The sequence below is a fragment of the Cyanistes caeruleus genome, chromosome 6 (assembly GCF_971803275.1).
Source record: "Cyanistes caeruleus chromosome 6, bCyaCae1.hap1.1, whole genome shotgun sequence".
Lineage (NCBI taxonomy): Eukaryota > Metazoa > Chordata > Aves > Passeriformes > Paridae > Cyanistes > Cyanistes caeruleus.
The window spans coordinates 35,595,309-35,621,434 of record NC_141706.1 but is presented as its reverse complement, the minus strand read 5'-3'; the positions used below and the strand labels follow the sequence as shown (position 1 = coordinate 35,621,434).

The 26,126-nt window shown below is 41.1% G+C and overlaps 2 protein-coding genes across 26 annotated transcripts in view; one reads left to right on the top strand and one right to left on the bottom strand.

Annotated features, from left to right (window-relative positions):
* LOC111930291 (uncharacterized) overlaps positions 1 to 9,163 on the bottom strand; it is a 53,413-nt gene extending 44,250 nt beyond the window's left edge. The window contains exon 1 of one of the 2 annotated variants that reach the window (XR_015288786.1): positions 9,050 to 9,163. Coding sequence is in view for 1 of the 2 variants with exons in the window: in XM_086895917.1 (XP_086752043.1) it covers positions 3,772 to 3,797 (26 nt within the window). In the remaining variant the exon portion in view is untranslated. Of the gene's footprint in view, positions 1 to 3,771; positions 3,971 to 9,049 lie in introns of those variants that run through there. The other variant, XM_086895917.1, reaches the window with a different exon arrangement.
* Positions 1 to 26,126, top strand: part of RAD51B (RAD51 paralog B) — a 429,615-nt gene that overhangs the window by 372,908 nt on the left and 30,581 nt on the right. For 3 of the 24 annotated variants that reach the window (XR_015288773.1, XR_015288774.1, XR_015288775.1), the window contains exon 11: positions 14,443 to 14,600. The exons of 19 other annotated variants lie outside the window; for them this stretch is intronic. The gene's annotated coding sequence lies outside the window, so the exon portion shown is untranslated. Of the gene's footprint in view, positions 1 to 14,442; positions 14,601 to 26,126 lie in introns of those variants that run through there. 2 more of the 24 variants (XR_015288780.1, XM_086895907.1) reach the window with 1 other exon arrangement.

Here is a 26,126-nt window from a genome sequence, read left to right as displayed (position 1 = left end):
TCTTACTTAATGAACACGGTTCCCATCATCTGCCCAATGATTCTGAAATCAGGGTTATCGTTTTTCCAGCCTCCAAACATTACACTCTGTAACGGGTAATGTACAGGGTCCTAAGGTAGACCAGGTGCAAATGGCTTCACTAAAAATTTCACCCACCCATGGAAAAAGAGGGAATGACATTTTCTTTGTGTAGACACAACAGCAAATACTGATTGTCAGTGCCATTTTAGTGTTAGTGTTAGCTGTTTCCCCTAGCTGTTGTATTGTGCACACCTTGTGCTCTGTGTGTGCCCTACACTGTATCATGGAGCTTAAATAAAACACTGCCCCAGTCTGTGTGTTTTATCAAGTCTGGAAGCAAGTCCATCCCAAAGTTCCTCAGATGACCCTGCATGGTGCCCACTTGCTCCAGTACAAAAAACTTTGTGATACCCCATGCCTCTGCTGTGCTCTCTGGGCCACGGTGTCCTTTGAATCTGAATCGCAGCCTCTATGTTCTTATAACTGGGGTCTTGTAACTGAAAGGGTCTGGGTAAAATCCTAAATGCTGAGTGGCCTCCCGAAAAGAGTGCACACAGGGGACCCAAGAGCTGTAGATTTATTGCTTGTAAACCAAAGATTGTATTGAAGAAAGTAGAGATAAAAATAGATGGGGAGCTCGGGGACCAGAAAGGCAGCCAGTGGAGATTAGATGCACTGCTGGTTGACTCATCCAGCTTGTTTTATTGTAGCACATTTCCAATAACAACTGTATTATTTCAGCTTTTGTGCAGTGAGCAGACATTTGTTTTGCATTGAAGGTTTTTCACATAAATGCGCTCAATTTTTCATTTCTTCTTGTATTTCCCAGTGTTTCTACTGGCAATTACCAATGGGAGAGTTGATGGCTTCAAAAGGAAATTGGCCAACTTCTCAGCTGGTATAAATCAGCAACACCCCTTGGTATTTAATAGAGCTGAGCAGCTTTATACAAGTTGAATCTGCACCAACTGTTCTTTTAAAACATGTCCCACCTTATAAAGAGTTCTCTTCAGTAGTGGATTCTGAAATTAATGAGAAGCATTGAACAAACTGCCTCACGGACTGTGCACAGTGCACAACTTGGCAGCATCTGCTTTCTAATGTGGGGCTCTGCTCAGCCTAGGGGACTTCGTTGTGCGGGATGCCAATGAGTAATGACGCCTGTTGTGTCCTGTCTGCTGGCCCTGGCCTGTGAGCCACTGCCTTGCAGAAGATGGACACACAGCCCACCCACTCCCTGCTAGCTCAATGTCTTGCAGTGCTGTTAGCCTTTTCTTCACTGCAATTCATTAAAAACACTTCTGTGCTCACGTGGGAGTGGCTGTGAGGAACATGAAAATATGGGGAATATGCATCAGGCTTTGTTAGCTGTTTGCAGCTTGCATATGACTTGGACAGTACTGTCCTGCCAACTTGGGCTTCATTTAGAGGCAGAGGAGTTTTGTAGAAATGGGTTTGAAAATAGCCACAGGGAAGGAGGAGAAGTATTTACCTCAAATGATATGAGATCAGCTGGATCTACATGTGTGGTGCAGGCTGGGCATTTGTTACAACATGGTGCCCTTTTGCAGCTCATAGAGCATGCTCAGACTGAAAGAACACTTTGGGTTCTGTGCAGCTTTTCAGAAAAGCCCATTTAATGTTGATTTCATGAGGTAGAACCTAATGATCAGGTGGGCTACTTCCTATTCGTGTTTCTAAATCTCTCATCAGCTGTTGAGCAAGCTAGCCTCTGCCACATTGACAATTAAGAATTAGATGGCTGTACATTTTTTACTGGGATTTTGCTATGGTTTAACTTGAGATGTTTATTTGCACTGATGTCACCTCCATCGGTTTCTCTACACAAATGACACAACAAGTTCTGTACCGTGTTGCTGTGCTAAACAGAGAAAATGCCTTTATCTCTTTCATTCTTTTCATAATATTATGGAAGTGGGAAGGAGAATCTGTCAAAATGTGACTTTGTTTCATCAGAATCTGCTCCCTTATAGTGGAAGCTCTATGATAAGAAGCTTTTTCAGGACCAGGTTGTGAGTAGTGTGTGTAAATTTCAGCCCACTCTTACAATGGACATACACAGATCCTTTCAAAACCCCAATTTTAAGACTCAGGTATCTGTATAACCAAAAAAGGGGTCTAAGTTGGTCCTCTAGATTGATCCAGTCTATTTCTATCAATGTATATGAATAAAGCTACTTTATAAGTAAGAATGCAGAAAATGGCTTTGGGGTTTTTTTCCCCTAAACTTTTCAGGCTTATGAATTTCTCATGACAGTCATTGCAGAAATAAATGATGAGGTAACATCAGCTTTATGTAGGATTGAGATAAATTTGGGTCCAAACTAAATGAAGACCTTGGTAGAGGTAGAGTTAGGAAATAAGTGTGTGGGAAAATTGGACTGAGAGAGAAGGCAGCAGAGAAAAGGAAGCCACAGTACAAAATTAAAGATCGCAAGTAACAGGGCTGAATGCCAAGAGTCTCAAAAAAGAAAAGAAAAAAAAAAATTCTTGATTAGCTCAACTGTTTGCTTTACTATATAAAAAACTGACCTCCTTGAGGAGCCCTGAGCCCCAGCCTCCTGGGAGTCTGAGTACGTGTGAGTGAGCTGCTGCCTCTCTGAGGGCAGCACAAGTGCTCCAGCACCAGTCTTCTGCCTCATGGATTTCCAGGTGCAAATGCTTCATCTGGCAGGAGCTCTGCCCACATCAAGCCAACAGTGTCTTAATGTTTTATGCAACCTGGCATTATACATTTTCCTTTTCCCAAACTGCTGCAATAATTCCAGTTCCATTAGCCATAGGCGAGCGTGTGTGTGGAAGGGAACTGCCGTCTCTCCGAGTAGCTGTAACATGTGGGCCGAGTGTGGCTTGAAACACTAAAATGTTTCAAGAGCACAGATGAAGAACAGAGCTGGTGGGACAAGCCCATGCCTCCAGCCAAGCTCAGACCCCAATTCTTGCTGCCCTCAGCTCCTGGACACTGCCTTCATTGTGAGTCCCCACTCCATAAGGAATATCCCCATCCTCCAGCCTCATGTTCTGTGCCCTGTGTAGGAGGTGCTCTAGAGCAGAAAACCACTGACTAGACCTGAAACATGCCACCTTAATGCAAATGCTCATTAATGTCATCATTAATGAGCTGCTGTTTCAAATACTGACATTACTGCCATTCTTCTCCTGAGCCATTCACAATGCCATCACTAAGTTGAATCATTGCTGCAAAGTGGGAAATTTAACAGCTACATGGATTATGCTTGAGGACCTGACCTTGTGTGGGTGTGCTTTTCACACCTGCTGATACTTTTTGATTGTGAGTTGTTCCATGCTAGACACACTGTCAAAGAGGAGCTATCACAGACAAAGCCGCTCCAAGAGTACAGAGGGGAAAGAGTTATTTATGGAAACCTTTTGTCAGCATGTCCCTCACTGCTACTCACAAAATAGTTACTTGCTGTCTAAATGCCTGTCTATAACAACAAAAAAGGAGTTATATAAAAGAGATTGGCTCATGCAACTACCCTATATAATTCAATTAAATAATATAAAGGCTGCAAAAGAAGACAATCTTTTTAACAGGAGAGGATGAAAGAATTGCATGGCTTCTTTGTAATGGAATAGGATCAAAACAACTGATATCTAACATTTGTTAAAGCTTCTAGAAATGAACATTTCTAAACCTCTCTATTATGGGAGAATATTATAATCCCAGTTTTAGAGATGGGGAAAAAAAGATGATGTTGTACTTACAACGCCTCTTGAAGACACACAGACATAGAGTTCAGTTCCTGAAGAAAAATGTGTATCCAGGCTTGGGACTATACCTCACTATCAAGAGCTCAGAAATTCTGCTTTTTCTTGTACATCTGCAAGCACTTGGGCTTTTTTCTATAAAGCAAAGCTTCTCACCTACACTGCAACTATCATTTGTTGTGGCAGACAATGCTCTGTTTGACCTTCAAAACGCACAGGGTTGCATGGTGTGCAAAACATGCGTATGTGTTAAATTGTTGTCACTGTCCTTGGCCAAGTATATTAAAAAAGGTGGGGAAGGTCAGGTGGAAGTGGTTAGCAGAGGTCTTGAGAGTGACGTCTCTGGACTTGTGAGATTCACTGTGCTTTACCTTGTATTCCAGCATCCTCTCTGAGGAATGCAACAAAGAGTTTAAGCCCAAGTGATATCAAATCTCTCAAGCAAGCTTAACTCAGGAATGTGAGAGCACAATACCAACAGCAGGAGAGTGTCACCAAGAGAAAGATGCAGTATTGCCTGGTTTCTGTTCATACTGCACTGTTTATCTAAGAATCTCCAAAGTCTTCAGGAATGCCAATGAACTCTAAATACTCCTTGCTGCACGGCTGAGTACTTCTGTCTGCATGTTACAGGTGAAGCAGCAAGGGCACAGGAGGCCATGTGGCTGGCATGTAACAAGTTACATTTTGGGTGAAGCTACATCATGCAGTTAGCAAGTGCCTAATTTAGACGTCATCTGACCCCTAGTTTCAGTAATGCTCCCCTGGTCAAAGACAGTCCAGTCCTTTTGATCTCCTAGGTAACACACTCCTTTTAGTCATTTTTGCAGGATTCAACAAAAGGGGAGAGAAAATCTCCAAACCGTAAGTTGAAATTGTTGAGATATAGTTTGGTTGTTTCTGCTGATGAGGTGAGATTTTCCAGAGTCAGGAGAGCATCAGAGCAGAAAACGAGGGCAGCCGGGAGCCTAAACGCAGGGCAACTGTCATGCTACAGAACACAGTGCCTAGGAAAGGCTACTAATGGGTAAAGTATACCCAGAATTCAAATCCATACTCGTGACATTTGTTAACCAGACAAAAAGAAATGGAACCTGAACACTTCCTGAGCATGAGCAGGCTGTACGCACGGGAGAAATTTCCATCATAAGTTTTTTTATTCTGCAAGTTTTTTTGAACGTGTCAGACTGCTGTTCTGGCACAGAGTGATGACATTTGGAATTGCAGTGTGATTGGCATAAACCAGGAAAACAAAACATGAGTGACATGAGTTTGTACATAAGTAGAGTGAATTAAATTGATCCTGTGTAGTGTTTTCATCTCAAAGTGCTTGAGAAGTTTGTTTATAAATTGATTATTTCCCCATGGCTCAAATGCTCTGGGTTGAAATGCAGTTGTCATCATTGCACATCCAGTGCTTAGGCTAGCTATGAAGGATTTTCTTTATTATGCATCTGGTTTCATCCAGCTGTTCATAATAAAATGAGAACTTTGTAGCACCTCAGACAGATTCTCAGACTGGAAGGGGCAGTTGTCATTGTCACAAGTCCCTAAAGTCACTGAATTTTCCAAGACAAAATTCAGACAAGTTGTGCTGATATGCAATTGCAAGCAGTTGCAACCAACATCACATAAACTGTGTTCAGTGAATCCTGAGGACTGGCCAGTTGCTCTTGCATCTCTGGAAGTGGAATTTCACAGCTACAATTGTCATGGAGGCAAGTTATGTTTTCTAAGTTTTTTGTGCCTGGGCTGTTTCTTCAGTCTACTTCAAGACCCCCATGATTTTGATGACACCATGTCAGGTAATGAAAGACTGCAAGAATGAAAAGAGTTTGCATTTTTGTTTTGGGGTTTTTGTCAGTGGTTGACTGACTTCATATGTTCCATATGATATGCTGATACAATAGACCTAAAATCAGATCACAGCCTAATGCCACACTTTCTTTTGAGTAGTAACAAATTTTTTTTGACACTACTTCCTACTATCTTATTGATTAGAAGTAATGTAACTAGAGTGATAGAGCAAATCTTATTTCACTGAAGACTCCTCACACTTTTTCCTGCTATATTGTCAGATCTTGTTTACCTCAGCAGGTACAGGATGTGTGGTAGTGAAAAGCTTGATATACCCTGCCACCTGTTTAGTTGTACTACCTTGTAGTGAGATTACCTCAGGGAAGTACAAATAAGCATCGAGAGAGGTTATATAATTTTTCCTAGCCAGGGTAGCAGTCATACTTCACCCAAAGTCAGTAACAAAGACTGAGAATACTCTCAGTGACAGGCTCATATACTTTCCACTGGGTCTTATCACCATCACAAGTAAAAATTCTAAGCATATCATCACATACAAAATCTAGCTCTGGACTTTGCATCATTGCTTTTTTCATCAAATGCTCGAGGGATTGGGTTTGAACCTACCAAATCCCTCCCAATCTGCAAATCATAAATTTATAACTGAAGCAAATAAATCCATGTATTCATGAGGAGACGGGGCTTTGGCAGGCCATTTTGGCAGTTGCAGTAAGTGGGTTATGGTCAGTTTTCTCAAACAGTCTTCTCATAAAAGACAAAGAAAGAGGACAGGAAACTTTTTACATGGACAAGTACCAAATCCTTCTTTTTTATCAGAATGCGTTGACACTCTATTTTTGTTAGCATTCATTGCACAGAAGTTAGTGATCTCCAGTTTTGACCATATAGCTGCAAGAGGGTTAGGCTAGTTATTTTCTGGAGACAGCTCTGTCTCATGTAGTTTTAAGATACCTTAGGGTTGCATCCCCTTCATCCTTAAGTCTCTGGAATAGTTAAACTTTGTAGACAAAGTCTACTGCCAATATTTTTGCAGCAGTGCCTTGGTATTCTCAGGTCATGTAGCCAGGTTACACACACATCTCCCATTCCAATGAATCCTAGTGACCACCACTTCTGTACCCTGTCTAGCTCCTCTGTAACTTTGCTGTATAGCTTGGCCAGGATTTTAGAGTTGTTGTGGGAAATTAACTTTTTTTCTTCCTAACCCAGTTTAAGTTTTTTTTTCAGGACAGATCTGAAGACTTTAACTGTGTTATTCTGTTAGGTTTTTTCTGCTGATCTTCACATCATCTGATACATGTAAATGCTGAAAACTTGGTACATCATCAAACATCTGCTATATTTTTGGAGAAATGTCTCTAGTTTGGTGAAACAATTTAAATCACTAGAATTGTGATTTTCAATTTGCACAAAATGCATGCTCTGTTTTTTAAGGGATTCTGCCAGACCCTGCTGACACATGAAGCATAAGAAAATATTTGGCATCAGCCACTTCCCCAGAGATTTTTCCTCTTGTAGGTAGTGGAAAATGATCTCTCTATACACATGTATTCAATTCTTTTAAGTCTGTTCATAAGCAAAGGTTCCGTCTCTTTTTTTAGCATATCCATTCTGATGGTTCCTCTGTGCAGTTTATGGTAATGAATATATTCACCTCCTTTTTTAGCCTCTGCTACAGGCACAGGAAGCCATGCCAGCATTGCAGATTACAGAGCAGCCCTCAAACTCTCCTTCGGTGACTTGATACCCCAGCTTTCCAAAGGGCCCTTAGAGAAGGCTAAAGAATGGCTCCCACTTCTTGTAGATCATGTTCTTTGAGGCTATTGTTTATCTGTCTGGTTGAGTTTTAACCTCCTTGCAGGAATAAAGCCACCACTACCAGTCTGAAGTTTGACCTGTTGCCACACAGGCTCCGGCAGCAGCGCCCACCCTGCGGCCAGGAAATGCCAAGTTTGCTTTAGCGAGACTGTGGGAGCACTTGACAGCTCAGACAGCTCAGTTTGCTCACTGTGCCCCCACACAGGGCTCAGTACCACTGTTCTTCCATCTCCATCTGCCATCTGGAGATGGTAGGCATCTCCAAAGGATAACAAGACCCTGCTCCCATAGATACTCTATCAACTCTATGTCCAACACCGTTAGTACTGAGGAGGAGCTCGGGGTTTCTGTGCGCTGCCTTGCAGAGTGAAGGGCCTGCCATGGAGCTTGGATGCACAGTTCCTCTTCCAGTTCAGGGGAGGTTCAGGTCCTGGCCTATCTGCTGTTACCTAGGAAGCTCAACAAAGCAGACTTAGAAAGCAGGCCAAATGCAAACAACATTTAAAACTCTATGGCCCCTTACTAATGGGACTGTGCTGCGTCAAATCTCATAGCTCACACTTAACAGCCATGTCATTATGGAGTATGGGCACACCACTGCTAAGGAGAGAGCGAGGAAAAGTAATAAAAAAGACAAAATGCAAAAGGCTAAGGAGGCCCCTGGTTTCCTTAATGGAATTAGTCCTTCCTTTATGAATTCTAGGGTTAAATGCTATAAATGTGATTTACATACTCCCTCCCCTCACCAGAGCAGAAAGATCTGCTAGACACATGTTCAGAGCAGAATGGGAGAAGATATGACGTGACTCAAGAGCCTGGAAGGCTAAAAGGAGTAGATGAGGGAGAGCTCTGCAGCCCTTGATCTTTTTAAGATTTACTGCCTTTGCCTCTTGCAAGGATTTTTTTTTTTTTTTTCCTGGAAAATTCTAGCTTCTAGCAATTTAAAAAAAAAAAAAATTGGCTGGGGCCAATAAACAAGATCTTTGAAGGGGGAAGGAAGCCAAGAGAAAGTCAGGCCCATTAGTCACGCAGCTGCATTTCCTGTCACAAAGGACCCCAGTTGAGTAATCACTCAAAATATGCTTGTTATTTTTTCCTATTTTATTTCAACTTTCAGCCTGCCAATGTCTACTGCAAGGAAAAAATAAACCAAGAATAAGTCTTTTCGTTTCAGAGGGGAAAACAATGCACTTGTTATGCACTTATCAGACACTGATTTACATTCTTTTTCCTTTTTTTTAATTTTCATAGCCTAAAAAAGCTTCAGTGATATGAGAGAAATGTTGGTATGGCACAATGGGTCTGAAACAGTCCTGGTGTTTTCAGGGCATGTAGTTTCAGCAGAAGTGTGGGTTCCAAAGTTCCTGGGCTGCATTTCCAGCTGCTATCACTGATTTATGGTACGACCTTGACTGAGTCATGTATTCATTTATCTAAAATTTATTATGAAACATAAAGATGATAACAGCTTTTGCATAACTGTTTTGTTGGGCTTCATTAATGGTGCTTATAATTAATGTTAGGTCCTCTGATGAAAGTTTTGTAGAAGTATTTGTCTGAAGAAAAATGCAGTCAAGACTGAAAAGAAATAAACTTGTAATTTAAAGCATTGCTATTACTAGATTTTAAAAGTACTTACCCAAAAAGTGATGGAAATAGGAGCAATTCTGTGAAATAGAAGGAGGAAAATCTTGCTGACACTGTCTTTTGAGACACTCAGAGGAAGAAAAATACAGCACAGGGGACAACCCCTTTCACAGTGTTGAAAGAGACTGATTATACCAGCTCCCCACCCCTGCCTCTAGATCCTGGATTAGTAAGTGCTGGCTGTGGTCAGTCTGGTGATAACTTCTAAAAGAAGTCACAGATACACGACAGAAGTAAAGCTGAAAAACCTCTGTTTTCTTTTATCAACAAGCACAAGTACAAAATATGAAACTCTGTCCTTAATTTACTCAAAAGTAATGAGTGTGGTGACCAGGCCACCTATAAAGAAGGGCCATAAGCACGCTTCAGGGCACATAACAGTTTGTAACTTACATTCTTGATGGCATACCTGAGTATATGGCTCTGTGAAAATGATTGCAAAGGGATTACAAATTTCTGTTTGGATTTCTGTCTAAGTAGAGAGTAGATGATTGTAGTTTATGCTACATAATAATGTGACTTCGAATACTATACAAAAAAATGAAGCTTAGATTGCTTACATTTGCATGTAAGTGACTGGTAATGTCATATAATTCTCTAATTTGCACACATTTGATAATGTTTTCAAACCACAGCTTATGAGCAGATGTGATTTACACAGCAATATAAATCACAGCTTCCTAATCCTAGTTAAAGGGTATAAACTCAAACAAATGTGAGGTTTACACCAATTTGGTTTAAGAGAGACTTTGAAAGGCTGTTTACCTCTACGTTTAAAAGCAATTCAGAACTATAATTTATGCATGTTTACACTGAATGGAAAAGTAAAAATCTTCTGAGTCATGACTCAAATGTGAAAAATTCCAGTCTAGATTACCTTTATAAATTATGCTCAGCCTTTGTCATGTCTAATAGCAGGCAAGGCAAGGTGTGCTCCTCAATGGGAACACAAGTGTACACTCCTGCTCTATGGTCAGAGCTAGCATGAGGGCGTAGGGGCTGTCTGCTACTCTCACACCACATGACTTTCACTGCTGCATGTGCCAGTCTACTGGATCCCCACATCATATGACATGCTATTCAACAGCAATAGGCTTATTCCTAAAACTATCCCTGCCATGATGATAAAGGCAATTTCCACTGATTACTGATACCTACATAGATTTGAAGTCATATACTGGTAGATATGAATGAATGGAAATTATTTGTTTACAAGGTCGGTATAAACTTTGTACTTTTCTCTTTATGACTGCCAAGGTATGTGATAATATTTCCTATACCAGTGTTGTAGATATGTATTGGTATCAATCAAAACAGTATCTAATACATCAGATGGTGTAAATAATAACCACCAATCAAATTAATTATACTGGTAAATATATAGGGTAGCAACTAAAACTTTTCTCATTACTTACCTGGTTATCCTAGGAATTTGTGTGGCTCTGTAGCCATGGTATTTTAGTATCCCTAAACCTCTGAATCTGTGATGTACCTATTATCTCCTTGAAGGTCTGATGCATATTAGTATAATTAGCCCTGTATAGGTGTGCCACTAAAGTCCTAAGATGAATGACTAACTCAGAATTATCTCAGAAGTCTATGACCTCTTGATTCATCTGCTGGCTGTGAAGAATTACTCTCCTTGCACAGATGGGAAACTGAGTCATAAAGAACTAAAGTTACATGCCCATAAATACATAGATAGCAAAAGCAATAGAATCAGAACTCATGATGTACAGATCCTCAGTCCCTGCCTAGTTGCATTAAGTTGCTCTCTCTCCTGTCTTCAGTGAACTGATCATGTTTGGTAAAATAGCCAGCAGTTGTTGCTCTTTGCAGTGCAGTGCTTCTATGATGTGTGTAGACTTAGAAATCACTGCTTATCAGAAAGTTAAATTAATTGGGTAACAGCTCAGTTGCTTAGTGCATTGACAATTGAATTTATCAGCCCTTCTACTGAACTGCTGCATGAATTTGGGCAATTACTTCACGTGCTGCCATTTTTCTAATTTAATATAGGAACAATAATATTCTTGGACATACAGGCACAAAAATCACTGTATAGTGCTGCTCTGTTTCTCATTGAAGACATTAGAATGAGAAAAGGGAAGGGACACAGAAAATAATAAGTTTTCCCATTTAGTTGAATGAAGTGTCTATGACACAACTCAAAAATCTCTTGAAACAGAAATGGTTGGTAAGAACATTTTAGTTTTAAGTTTTACCAGCAGACATGTTATTCCAGGGCTGTTGTGCTTCTTTGGAGAGTATAGCCTCTGCAGCTGTGGTTTAGAGGTCCTGCACCCTTTGCTAGCCAGCATAGGACGGAGCTTTCTGGGTGTGTCTCAGGGTTGTTTTTCTTTTTCTCGAAATACAGTCGAGGAGTGTGGAATTTGGCTATATGTAGCAGACATGTAACTTCTTTTTAGCAGCAAAACTGACTATGAAAGGGTTAACCTGACTAATGGCAACACTTCTGTAAAATTGAGGGAGGTGGAATGTAAGTCTCAAGTCTTAATAAAATGCAGGTGTTTTATTGTTAGGTTTAAAATGTCTTAAGACTTCAGCAAGCATTTGAAAACAAGGGGGAAAATGTGCTATTGAATAAGAAACTTGGAAAGACAACAACAGGCAGTACAAGGCATCTACAGAGAATTCAACTTTCACTGGCTAAGGCCTGCCTTAAAGTTCACAGAGTGAAAACAAAACATAAGTATTAACTGAATAAAACCTCTCACACCACGCATCTGACTTCCGAGGTATTACCCCTGGGATTAACTTTTGACACTCTCCTTTCCACCATTGTGACTTCACTGTCTTACTGGCTCCATGCAGAATATTTATACTCATTTTGCAATCTTCTTTCTCAGTTTGTTTGGGGTGTTGAAGGGGTGACAGGTAGTAGGAGCACTTCATTCACACTGTACAGATAGCTCTGCTAAATCATTTGCAACTGCTTTTGTGTCAGGAATAGGAAACTTTTTTTGTGTTGAGGGGAACCAAACTACTTTTAGAACAAGCTAATAAAAAGAAGTTGTAAAGAAATCACCAATCACTATCTTCTTCTCTTTCAATTCCCTCTTCATATCACAAGAAGGGAGCATTTGTCAGTAAACTGCACTGCTTAGGTCACAGAGTAGAGGGATTGCACTGAACTTTGATCTTTAACTTCAAGTTCTTAATGTATTTGGAGAATTAACGTAGGTACAACTTTCTAAAGGGAAATAGAACCTGAAGAACCAGAGAAGACTAAACATACTTATGATTTCCCAAAATTACTGCACCAACATCCCTATGGGCCTTAATTGGTGTGAGTATTTTTGGGACCTGTGTGGTGAAAACAGTAAATAATTACTGTCTATAAAAACTCAGCCCTGGGAGAAGATCAGGCATTGATTTTCCTGGTCTTAGCCTTGGTGATGTAAATAAGCTTACTACTAGTAGAGGAAAAGGGCAGAAGTAGTCCTTGGAGTACCTGATAGGATGGAAAACAAGAGTAACTTGGGTTTTGATGCAGGAGTTTCACAGCTGCAATATACTAGGGAACAGAGAGAGAAGCAACAGTGAAGACTGACAGGTGAGATATAAACAGTACTAAACAAAAAATGTAAGTGACATATAGAAAAGTCTATGTCAATGAACAAAAATTAAGCTGATGGAGCAGTGGAACTAATAAACCTGAGAACCTGCCAGGTCTTGTTTTACATGGAGTAGAGGGCTCAGGACAGCTTGAATAAATAATTCAGGATCAACAAAAATCAAACCCCTCCATTATCAGAGTAGGAAACTGAAAAAAGGCCAGGCTGTGTGCCTTCTTTGCACCACTGCCCTGCATCCTTGCTACAGTCACTGGCCATCCAAACTGACAGACTGGAATACAGGCATCAGAAAGGCATGGCAGAGAAGAAGGAGGGGGAAGTGTAGATCTTTCTTCACCCAGCTTTCAGAATAAACCTTTTTCACTCTCAGCCATCATCAAAATTAGGTGTATTTTTGAGAGGCATTTTCTGAAGATGTAGTGGAAACACAGTACAGCTTAAGAGGGGGGGAAAGTAGAAATCTTCTCTAAGAGTATCTCAAAACTCTTGGTAAGAATCTTCAAGTTGGCCTAAATGTGCTCAGGATCATACCCTTGAGGAAAGAAGTATTTGTCAGCATTTGTTAGCTGCTCACAGTTTTAGATCTTCTCTGGCCTTCTCATTTCCTCCTTTGCTTTGTAAGACTGCTTTCATCCCACTCCTACTCTTTTTTTGCAGATGCCAGTTCCTGTTTCTAATGTCAGCAGTTCTCAATCTTCTCAGATAACCCTGTTGTTGTTTGTGCCTTGCTACGTGAGGGAAGCAACCCATGCTTTCTGTTCCCTCCTAAAAAGTCTCTGCTGCTCTAGCTCCAGAAAACCTAACCCAGCCCCTGCTCTACCCAACTTCTGCCCAAATCCAGCATGTCAGACTGCAAAAACTGTCAATGCCTCTGGTCTCTGTGTGGGGAAATAACCAAAATCAGTGTTTGAAGCATGGTTCTTTATTCTCCATCAAACTGGCCTTTATTTTTTCTTTCTAGCCTTACAATTATTCTTGAATTTTCTGATGTATATTGTCTCTGAGAGACACTAAAATGTAATGGATGGATTTGCAATAAAATATGTGCAGCTCTGCCAAAATTAGTTTAAATTAGTTTGTATCAACTCTGAAATAATAGTGATGTCAGTCATTGAAAAACTCAAGACAAGTACTTTATACTAGTACTAAATATTAGCAATAACCATTAGTGTTAGGCCTCTTAGTTATCTTTGCAGATACTGCTAACTATTCCATATCATACAAGAAAAAGATTCTTCCTCTAAAAACTTTTTATTTGTTGTTTACAAAACTTTTTATTTTGTGTTTTATTTGACTCGAAGAACTAACCAATAACCTTTGTATCCTGTCTCTTATTCCTCCATCTTTGCATGATGAAGTTTCCCTTCCAAATTTCATTTGCCTCATGTATATTTATTTTAAATGCCTGAAATGGAAACCGATTTCTTCACAGCTTTCTTCTATATACAAGAAAAATGTAGTTAACTACTTGTAAAAGAAGCGAAGATTCCCATATAAAGTAATAACAATAACAATAATAATTTCATTCTGGAGGGTGGCATCAAGAGTGAGATTGTGCTGATGGCACAGAGAACAGGAAATATTAATATCAGAATATCAAAGAAGACCAAAATCTTTGCTTTTGTGCTACTTTTCCAATAGCATTTAGTGTATTTTAAGAAATGGTTAAGGATATTTTTAATCTTAGTCTTCAGTTTTTGTAAGTGGAGCAAAGAAGTGTCTCCCCTAGTTTATTTTTTTTTCTTTTAGCCAAGTCTAAAACATCTCAGCATTGTACCTTTCACAGGTGACCTGTCGCTTTTTAATGAGAGAAAAGCCTGAAGTGCTTGCATGCAGAGCAGCAGGACCTGATGCCCTTCATTTCACAATAGCTTAGAAACAGACTTAAATGGCAATGGTGCAGATGCCTCCACCCAAGCCAGGGCTCAGAAGGGATAGGTACAAGTAAGTACAGAACTGTTTGCTTTCCCTTTCCCTCGCTTTACTGTGGGATACCAGCAAACATTTAATTAAAGCTATTGTATGCATGCTTAACTTGGAGATATCCTTGAAACCGTTACACAGGAGCACCAAAGAAAATACAAGGGAGTCACTGAAGGAAAATACAAATGAATTAGAAAAGCATAGCAACCAGAGAATACATTTCCCATAATACAACAGTCAAAGGTCATGAGATCACAGATGCTCAGTTGCTCATGCATATCATCTATTCTCTCCACTTGCATGCTTGCTCCAGAGAGGGCAAAGATTTAATGAGGATGGGGCTAGCTTTAGCAGTTCTCACCCTTCCTCACACCCTACATCTCAAAGAGCACTGAAAGCCTCTTTGAAGCTGGAATAGACACACATTGAACTGTCCCAATGCACACATACAATCTGGAATTTTCTCATCAGGTACAAAAACACAAGGTGACTGTTCTCTTCCGGCTGCCCTGGATGTGAACAAAGCTCTTGAATCAAAGATGTACTGAATTGAGGAGTCGAAAGAAATTTCTCCATTGCATCTGTCTTTTCGACCTGCAGTAGCAGCCCTTCTCAGTCTCACAGTTTCTATTAGTCAGTTCTTTTTTCCCAGCTCCTCAAGAAGAAATCCTGCTCAGACAAAACAGCACTCTATTTACAGGAAGCTTGACAAGGTCAAAAAGTGACTGTAAAACCGATCTCTTGTTAAAACACATACAGTATCTGCTCTAATGTAGATAAAGCTAGGATTCAGCAATCTCTGATTTGCTATCAAGGCCTTGAAGGTGATCTCAGAGTCAGATTTGTTAAACTTGGTGACATTGTGTTATCACTTAGCAGAGCTAACTCAGTTGCTCCAAGTCCCACTTAATCTATGCAGCTCACTACCCACAGTTTCTGACCTACTTAGTCACTTCCTGTGTTTGATTTTAGTCTTTAAGCCTCTTTTCTGTGTTGGCATGTGACTGCCATTTAATCTTAATCAAACTTCCTTGGACTTTCATTACTGTCAAGTACAGCTTCTCTCACCATAATACCCGCCCTTCTGAGTGCAAGAAAACTGATTTACAGCCAACAGTCTGCCACTTTTCTTACGCTCTATGTTCATCTTTGCTTTGTTTTTCTTCCCGTATGAGTCACTTCTTCCCCCTCGTTGGCACATCATGCTACACTTTGTTTCCCTCAGTCTGTCGGTGGCTGAGATGCTGCCCTCCATACCTTTACTGCAGAGATCTGGTGACTATTACGGTGTATGCCCAGCTACCGTGTGCAGATTCAGAAAAAGATAAACACGAAGAAATTGAGTTGGCCACACGCTACTTCAGAAAGTCAGCTTGTTTAATACACTTTTGCTTCTGACCAGAAATGATGACCAACTCAGTTCCCTTGTGCCTTGCTTAAGAGGCTCCTTATGCAAAACATGTTAAATCTATGCCTCCCCACCTAGCATCTCCCCTGTTACTTCAGGGCACTTCCTAACTTTACAGATGTTAGCCTTACCAGTTTAAGAACTTTCCCAGTTCTCACTGGTTATATATGCTGCAGTAATGTGCCTTTGAAACAGACTCCTTCAGCCAGTTTCCTTCCATGACCAGAATCCAATCTAAAGATGTTAATACAGTTCCATAGTGAATTTTGCCTGCACAGCGGCACTTCTGAACTGATGGGGTCTGTTGATTTTCGAGATTCTTTTACCAGGACAGAGAAGTTCAAAGATGTGGCATGATGCTCTTAGTGGGCCAATGCTCTTTGAATGTCACATGCAAAACATTTACTGGCCATGTCATCTGCATGTAACATGTAGGAGAGATTTGTTCAATCCCCTCTCGCATGTATGCTCTTTCCTGACTTTTTTCAATATGCCCAGTTCTGCTTTGCTCTCTTCCTCCTATTTCTGTGCTCATCAGCACTCATCCACTTTGGGATCTTCTTGTTATTAACATCTGGATGTTGTGTGACCCATCACTGCGTGCAGCCTTGCCCTCTTAGGAGGCAGAAAATTCCATACATTTTGGAAGGACGAATTAGCTACAGGCTATTCTTACTAAGCCTCTCCTTCAGCTTATCTCAAACTGTATTTTTGAACTGCAGTCACTACGCACTGTAAGTTGAAAACAACCACTTGAGCCCTTTCCAGCAAGGCTTTGATACTATGCATGGAGGAGAGATAAGCAGCACATTGAAGTTGTGGTATCGCTGTAGCTGAGGGCAAGGAGTGAATGGAAACATACCCTCCTTCTGGCACTGCCTGGCTCTGGATGAGGGGAGAGGAACGAACTGAGCAGCTTGGGTTCACACGCATGGCGGGAGCCAGCGGCCTCTCAGCTGATGACAGATTAGACTCAGGGCCTGGTTAGTGGGAAGACTGTGATTAGGCTTCAGCAACATCTGTCTCTAGCACTAAAGGAAGCACTGCTGTGGGCTGTGATTTTCTCAGCAAACTGTAATTATACCAGGAACCTCATTCCTGCTATTTTTCTCAACAACTTAAGTGCAAAAAAAAAATGTGAGTAAGGGTGCAGGAAAGCTGAAACTGTGAAAGGAGCAGGAAAGAGGCACCTGTTTATTTTTGTTCAGCTCATTCCAATTATTTTCTCTCAGTTTCTTAGTTTGTATGAATCACAGACTGTTTTTTCCTGGAAGTCAGTGCCAAGGTTTAATCACCTGTAGTTGGCCTGCCATCCACCCGAAGTTGCTAGCACACATCTTCTCTGTCCACTTATGGCTCATGGCATTTTAGACAAGTGTGGTGGCACTTGCAGAAGGTGTCATACCAACCTTTCCTTGGCAGTGCCACCTCTTTCCTCCCATAAGGGCAGCAGTATCGAGTGCTGGTCTCTGATGACAGCTGTTCTCAGGGCATTCCCAGGGAGGTATGGCCTGGGCAGAAGTGTGGGATATGGGAGATTTCTCAGGGTGAGTTTAAACCTTACTCCCAAAGGCCCTGTCTACACTAGGATTTAAGGGTTTGAACATGAAAAGTGTTAGGTTGTATGTACTAACTCTCTGTTTCAAAAGATACAGACAAGACAGTAGAAGTTTGAACTCCCAGTAACACATGGTAAGTTTTGCCAAAATAGCAATGTCAAAAAAGAGCAGGATTTCCTTGCAAGATTTCTTTGCAAGAAATTATAAAGTTTTCAGAAAAAGTTTTTGAAAAGTTCTCAGAAAAAACTTTTTGTTTGTGCAGTTGTAATTCCATGGTAGCTCATATGCCATTCAGAATATAAGAAGAAACAGATATTTTTTTTAATGTATGTGTGGGAGAGGAGGAGAAATATCTAAGAGAGAGGTTGCCATCCAATATTTAAGATGTAGGCAAGGTCAAAATGATTCAAACAAATCAATGTACTGCTTTCTTAACTTTTCCCATAGTATTAATGCAACTTTTAGTATACTTTGAAGGCAAGAGTGTCTTGTCTATGTTAAGCAATTTTATATCAACACCATACTCGTCTAGAAGAAAGGAGTATTGTTCCTTACCAGCATGTCTGCCCTTCATCCTGCAGCACATCTGGCAGCACAGCCAGGGATGACAGTGTGGCAGCAGGAACTCGACCCTTGGGTCTGAAAGCACTGGGAAGGCTAAACACTGGCAAGCAGATCCCTATCTCCAGAGCCAAGCCTCTGCAGGCTGGTGACACCTCTGGAGTAGTCTGGAATTGGTTCAAATGGCTCTGGACAAGGAGGAGAGAGGAAAGGTTAGAAGGAAAGTGGAAAAAAATGCCTCTTGCACATTTCACTTTCTTTTCCATCTGTTTGTGGGCTGTTGCTGTGAGCTATTAAACAGCTGCAGTGCTCTCTCCCAGAAGGGACTGTGGTTCAGTGGAGATGGAGAATGATCCCTACAGCTTAGCACAATGGGAGCTCCCTGGAATGGAAGGAACCATAGGAGTAATGTTTCTCTGACAGACAATTCTACTAAATACATTTGGGAATTCAGCCCTTGGGGCAGGAGGTAGCCAGAGATGCTTTCTGGCTCCTCAGACCTGAGACTCCTGGCAGGCAGTGGGTACTGCTGGGTACTTCTGACTCATTGTCAAACTAGGTGAGTCCCTCTTGTTTCTTGCCTTCCAAGCAGAACCTCCCAACTCCCCTGAACTGGTTCCAAAATTTAAGGAGAGCAGATTACTCAAGCAAAAGGTGTTTGCAGACTTAGAGACTGTAGCTTGGGGAGATAAAGGTAGAGAGGGAGGACCAGGAGAAGGTGGAGTGGGTGTACAGTGACTGCCAAGGCCTGAGTGAAAGAGCAGTTTTTTTGCATCCATTCAGACGCTCGGCAATTTCCTGCATTGTTCCTGCAATCAGCATGCTCCACCTGCTTTTGCTTAACCATTTCCTGTTTATGGCTTCCAAAAACTTTCTGGTGAAATCACTAATCTGCCACAAGATCAGTCTTTATGGTCCCTTTGGGCAGGCTTCACTCACATTTTTTTCTCTGACTTCAGTACACACATCTTTCAGACTGAGGCACTGTGTTCTGTGTGTGCATGTCTGCATGTGTATGTGCTTGCAGTCAGTAGTTATGTCAGGAAAATATGTGCTTGCTCATGAGTTCTTTCTCTTAACATATGGCCTTTTTTTTCCTTCTAATGCTTGCTGGTTTTTGCAAATTTGAGCGAAGAAACAAACAGTAGCACTGAGGGCTGGTGCCTCTTTCTGCAGAACAGAGGGCTCCAGGTATTTAGAGGAAGGACTCTCTCCATTGCTTTCAGGTATCCAAGTGCTCTCCCACCAATGAGGAATTTGTTCTCTGCATAGCTTGCCCATGCTTCAGATTGCTTTCTAGATTTGGAAACAGTGAGGCACTAGTCTGCTGTTCTGTTTCTCAGATGTGCAAGGCAAGGTGTGAGGAGAAGGAAGGGTGAACCAAAGAAAAATAAATATCCTTACAGAGATAGCTCCCACAAGCCCATCACACACTTAATCATGTCTTACAGAAATCACTAGAAATGCCTGCACACTTTGAGTCTACTCTCCTTAGCCATATTGCAGATAGCACTACAGCCACCACTGAAATAAAATGTATTTCATTTTGTCACTGCTTTTCCTGTTTGTTTACTCCTTTTATTTCTCTTCTGAAGCAGTGAAAATAGATTCTTAAGCTTCCTCTCTGATTCTCATGCTCTTGCACAGTGCTGCAATGTTTGGGTTGCGGTGAGCACTGCAGGGGAATGTTCTCTTCTTAAAATAAATCATGGAAACATTTCTGTTGGAAGCAGGGCTTGCAGAAGTTTGCTTTTTTTAAAAAAACAAGAATGTCAGGCCAGCTTTGGCCTGGCTCTATATCCCTTTAGAGGGAACAGACTTCTGATGCATGTCAGTGTATATGTACTGACATGCATATATATGTGTGTGTGTGTGTGTTTTTGGTTTATATATATGTATTTATATGTGTATGTGTATGTGTATGTGTATGTGTATGTGTATGTGTATGTATATATGTTATATATGCTTACTCTGTCAATTTAGGCATAGAAGGAATTGATCTACAGTGTGCACCAGCACTGCTACTGAGCTGTTTCACACTTTGGAAAAGAAGTTGATGCACTCACTTGTTTCTGGATATTTTAACATGAACACTAAACCCCCACTCCCCATTTTAACTGTAATATGAACATGCAGCAGTATCTCTTTTGTATGGGTTATAAGGGATGACCCTTATAACCATCACTGATGTCCAGGCAGTTGTCTGCTGTAGGCAGAGCACAACCCCACTTAGAGTTTGCTGAAGTATCCTTCAAGCTGTTTGTTAGCAGCTTTTGAACTTCCATCAGGGAAAGGAAGCAGTTGTTTTCTGCACAGAAGTCTCTTTCAGATTAACCCAAGTATGTAAAATGGTTACTTTGGTTCCCATCCAGCACAATTCATTTAATATTTGTGTCAGGGTGCTTGTCATCGGTGGCATTTGCCCAGGGTGAGTCACACCCCACCAGTGATCTGAGAGAGCCCTCAAATCTTTCTCATTTTCATTTTACAGGGTACAGCCCTGGTAAATTCATTATCATATTGGACCTCACAGCACTTTATAGAGCAGCTCCTTTTCTTCTAACCAGATTTCAGCCCAAGAGGCAACTACTTCCAAAAGAGATTCTCTGGTTCAGTGTCCACCTTTGTTTTCCAAATGTTTCTTTCACCACAGTGTTTTCTGGTTACACTGTAAATTTGGGTGCACTCAAGGTATTTTTGCCTTCTTCCTCCACCCCAGAATTGAAGGAAAGCTGAACTATATGAAAATGAAGTGAGAACTGAGACCCTCAAGGAAAATGGCAGAAGGTGTAGAGGACCATGCAAGACTCTTTCCAGGAAATGGGCAGAAGGTTCATCACATGAGTCACTGTAACCTTAGATGACTAAATTCTTGAAGAATAAACTGTCAGGAATATGATACTGCTCAGGACAGTTCCGGAGGGAGACGAAACCTTCTTAAATAGCTGTTGTTTGGTTTTTTGTACGTGATTCATTCCCGAGGAAATTGCTGAGTCTCTGGCCAGGAACAGGGGAAAGTGCAGGCAGTGCCAGCCCTTCTCAGTGGAGACAGCAGGCAAGGAATGCTGGGGTGCACATCCCACTGCTCCTGGCACCAGCTCTCCTGCCCAAGGAGCTGAGAAGGAATCAGGAGCACTCCATGGCTGTCCTGCCCAAGTGAATAGAGTAAAACAGGATCACTAGTGCTCATCTGCCGACTGAATCAATTCACAGCATTCACACAGTTTTTGTGTACCAGCAGATATGAGACCAGGAGGAAATGAAAGTATTCAAACTTTAATTCCAGCTTCTTTTAAAAAGTTTTCTTGCTCTACCTGCTCCAACCAGTTAACCAAGTTCTAGCAATAAAATTGGCCCAAAGCTGTGAATTTGGATTTCAGAGGTGGTCTTAAGATTTAAGATTTTAAGCCAGTAACAATAGAAGCAGTCAGATGCCCCCCAGAGCTACGTCCAGGGGAGCCAAACTAGCATTAACAGCACCGGGAAATATTTGCAGTAGTATCTTGAGTGTAGAAAAACCCCAGTGTTCCAGCACGCTGCTGTCAGTTCCCGTCTTGATGAGTTTCACCCAAGCATTTAATATTTTGGCATTAGTTCTGTGTCTCATAATGCCATTTATGTAATGATTGCTCATTTGGTTCCCATTAAAATAATGGTATTTCTTCTGCAAACCACTGCTTGTAAAAATCAAGCCACCCAGTTTCTCTTTAGATTGTAATAAAAGAAATAAATAGTAGGATACACACTATAATTTTCAGAGAATGGGGGGGTTTTCTTACCCCTCTTCAGCATACAAAGTTCAGACATTGGAATTAGGAATGGGAAAGATCTGTTAAGGGTTGATGAATCCATCTCCTGCAAAAACACAGTGTACTCCCCAGCAGATGTTCCTCAGGTACTATATTGATAAAAGAGTCTACAGCTCTCCATAGTCATGGGCAGAGAGTAATTTCTCTCTTAAAACTGGAGAAGTGGAAGGTGTAGTTTTCTCAGGTCATCACAGTGCCACTATACTTTGAGACAGTATAGAATGATTCCTTATATTGTATATACCAGCACTTTGAGGAATTCAGTTTCAAATGTCTCAAACAATGGGGGTTTCACCGCTTCCTGTGGGAGCCTGCTTTGCAGCCTAACTCATTTCACCATCTGGAGCGTTTTCCTGAGTGTCTGCTCACTTTAAACTTTCTTTGAATTGTGTACCCACTATTTCTTCTTAAAGGTAATTTGCCAAAAGTTTCTGTTGTGTGAAATTCACGTTCTTTTTTTGTTTTTTATGAGGATTGAGAAAACTCTGAAAGATTAATGACTTCTTCTCTATGCTTTTTCTTCCTCAGAAATAATAATAAGTAATTAATAATATATTGCTGCTTTTTTAGCCATTCATCTCAGCGATTTACAAGGAAGATCAACATTGTTGTACTCTTTTTACAGATGGGAAAAATTGAAGCCCAGGGCAGGAAACAACTTGCCTGAGATCATTCAATGAGCCCATAACAAGACTTGGATTTTTAAGCAGTCTCCACAGTACTGCCCTACTTTTTTCTTACTTTTTTATTTTTTTGGCCCAGTCTAGTTCCCTTTGGCTTTGTTGGAGTACCTAGGAAGGACAAACTTTCCATGAACTTTATTCAGAGTTGCAATATTGTAACTGAAAGTTCAGCTTGTTGAATATTTAACAGTTACTATCTTTCCAGTGTGTTGGTCAAGCATCCTAATTAAGCAGTGATAAATAAAACCAACAAAGCATTTTAGCAGACTAATTCAGTCCCCAGGGCCCCCGAGCTGAATTTCCTTCAGCTAGCCTGTGTTTTCCCAGTTGCAGACTGTGCAGATTGAGCACAGTATATATCAAGCACACTCTTATCAGCACACTGCAGGGAGATTTCCTTCCTCCTCAGTGCCACCGTGCTTACTTCACCTGTTGTATTTCCCTTAGCTTAGTGATTTTCAGAAAGTGTGTTTCTCAGAATCTGGATAGTTGCTGAATTATAAATCTTGCCGTTTGGAATAATAACACCCCAATGTGTACAACATGATACCCTGGGTCGGGAGCCATCCTCAGCCGAGCCCTGAGCGGGCTTACCTGGTGTCAGAAGCAGTGTGGCCGGAGCAGCACAGAGCTTTCTGTGGGCTGCCAAGAGATAGAGGGTTTCTCTTACTTGCCTTGAAGCTTCTACCTGTCCAGCCTGTCATTTCAGTGAATATCTTTGGTGGGACTGGAGACACCAGAGCAGATGGTACGGTGAGTGTTGTTCCACATGATGTCTCCACATGGAGAGGTGAGGGCAGCCAATCCTGCATGCTTGCAGTCTGGTGTGCAGGGGCCTCGTAAGTGCCCCACGCTCTGGAGAGTGAACTGACAGCGCTCATCACAGATGAGATGCAGCACTGTGTGTGGATTGAGAATTGAGAAATCAGGGATCTGGGCAGGCCAGAGTTAGAGCTGAGGGACAGCACACAGATCTTCCTGGCTGCTGACCATTGTCGAAGTATGCCAGCAAGCAAAGTCTGTAACGTTATTCCCCTTCTGCTCCTTCAGGCCTCCTTCATTCCAGATACCATGGCATCAGCATCTGAGGATTTACTGAAAGCCAGAGGACTGTTGTAGGTCACTGAGCACATTACCTTTGCTTTCAAATTGAGTTTGAGAAACTACCAGCAGTGTCAAGCCTGTGTCTCCTGGCTACGTGAATAGAGGAAGCTAAGAAACAACAAAGATTACATAAAGCAGGGAAATCCCCCTCAAACTTCTCCCAGACTACCTCAAACTGAAGCTGATTTGCATACATACAGTACAAATAACTTTGCAATGGCTTCTAGCCCCATGAAAGGGCTACATGTCCTTGCTTATAATGATATAATCTGGCCAGTTCTCTGAGTTGAATCACTCAGAGAAGATAAAAAATTGAATCAGAGCCTGTTCAGAAATCTAAGCAGTTTTATGTAGTATGTAGGCCTGTTTCAGGTGCAGATCTGGGTATGACTATTCCACACAAAATCAGTGGGAACTGTTCAATACCTGTTAGTAACCAGCAGTTATTCTAGAAAAACAGTGCCGGAAAAACCCTGTGTTATGTTTTATAATTTGTGATTATGGATGGGCGGTATCATACATAGCTTCCTATACCTGTTTGGTAGAAAATGGACTTCACTGAAAACTAGAAAAAAGCTATGGTATTCTAGTAGCTAAAAACTATGGTCATCTACTTTACAAAACCTGAGACTCATATGGCCTGGAATTCCTGAGTGATGCTGTTCAAAAAGCAGTGGTGTTAAACAGACTTCCAAGATTCCTGTGATTTGTTTTAAACATCATGTTTTAACAGAAACAAACAGGTAAGCAAAAAGATAGCATACTGGAAATGCACATTTACTGGTTTATCTAAAGCTCAAAAATGTAGTTGGCTAATATGACACTACAGAACTATTTTTTGTCATCTTCTATGCACTAATAATGACCATGTTCATAAGTCATCATCATGCCTATGGAATGCTTGGATACTTGTTGAAGACAGGTGGTATTTTCTGTTCCCTTGCTTAGAGAGTGGGGCTTGGGGCTTTGTTTGTTTGTTTGTTTTAATAGGATGAGAATATAGACTTCTCAGAGGCTGTTTCTTTGGAAAGAATTTCTTGCTCACTCTATCTTTTTACTGAAATAAGTTCTCAGATGCATTTTCTGTCAGCCATCTCCCAAAGCTAGATGGAGTATAGACAACTTCACTTATTCTCTCCCAGTAAATTCACAGAAGGGCTTCCTGTACATTTTTTGGATTGTAAATCAAGCCAGCTCTGTATTAACATTAAGTACATTTGGGTAATGCTGTAGATGCTTTACTGTAAATACCAAAACTGTTTTAAACAGTCTTAGAGGTGCTTTTGTCAGTGCAGCATATTTCCCTGGAGGAATATGGGAAATGAGAGTTACCATCATTGTCAGTATGGTTACACCAGGACAGCTATATGAACAACTCTTCTCTAGTGCAGCTGCTTTTTGTATAGTTAACAATCAGGGCTAAAGAGGAAAACTGAGATACGGTTTACTTTGACAACTTGTGTAACAAGCCTTACGTTTCTTCTACAATATCACCTCTGTTGATCATGGCTTGTTACTGTGAAATATCTGCCTTTCACTTTCCTCCTTTCAGGTCTCCTCCTTCCTACTGCACAGTAGGAACCAGCCCAGGTATGAGCTGGCTGTTCTGCAGAGTCCTTCAGGCACCTGAGGGCTCTCAATCGGTCATATGGAGAGACTGGAAAAGAAATACCTATTTGAATAGGCCTGGGATGCCTTGCAATACAGTTCATAGCAGCAAACCTGAGGACATGATGTTATCTGACTGATAATTAGTACCTTGAATATTTTCATCCTGGTAACTGCGTGTGTTTCCTCAGCTTGTGTTCATCAGCTCTCAGGTTGCTCAGAAAGGCTTTCATTTTGGTTTTGAATATTTCCTCTCACAAACAAGAGTCTGTTTGCTGCGTAAAGTGTCTAATCACAGCCACATAATATCCTTCATTTACATAGAGAGCTTCGTCCCAAAGCACTTTACAGCCTGGCATTGGCAGAGGACTAAGACTAGAAGAGGAGCAGCTTATATTGGTTGAGAAGCAGGCTCCGATCTCAGCCTAGATATTAATAAAGCATATAAAGTTGTGTCATAGTATTCTTTCTCAATCCAAGGCAATTTTCTATTAGTTAGAAAATATATTGCTATAAGCTGTGTTCTGTTCAACTCTAGAAAATGTATTTGAACTGTCAAACATGAGCTGTAGTAGAGAATCTCCATCTTCTTGCTCATCCCATTCTCTGTTCATAGGTACTAGCTACCAAAAGTCTTGGAATATTAGGGTGGTGCAAAGTACCCTAGCAAGTACAGTATTCTCAGCAAACACATGCTGGCCTTTGGAGAGCTCTGGCAAAGAATGGTAAAGAGGCTTCAACTAGTCTAAGGTTTGGCTCTAGTGTACATCAGAAAATTTGACAGCCAGAATAAGGAGAGTTTGGACACTGGTAAC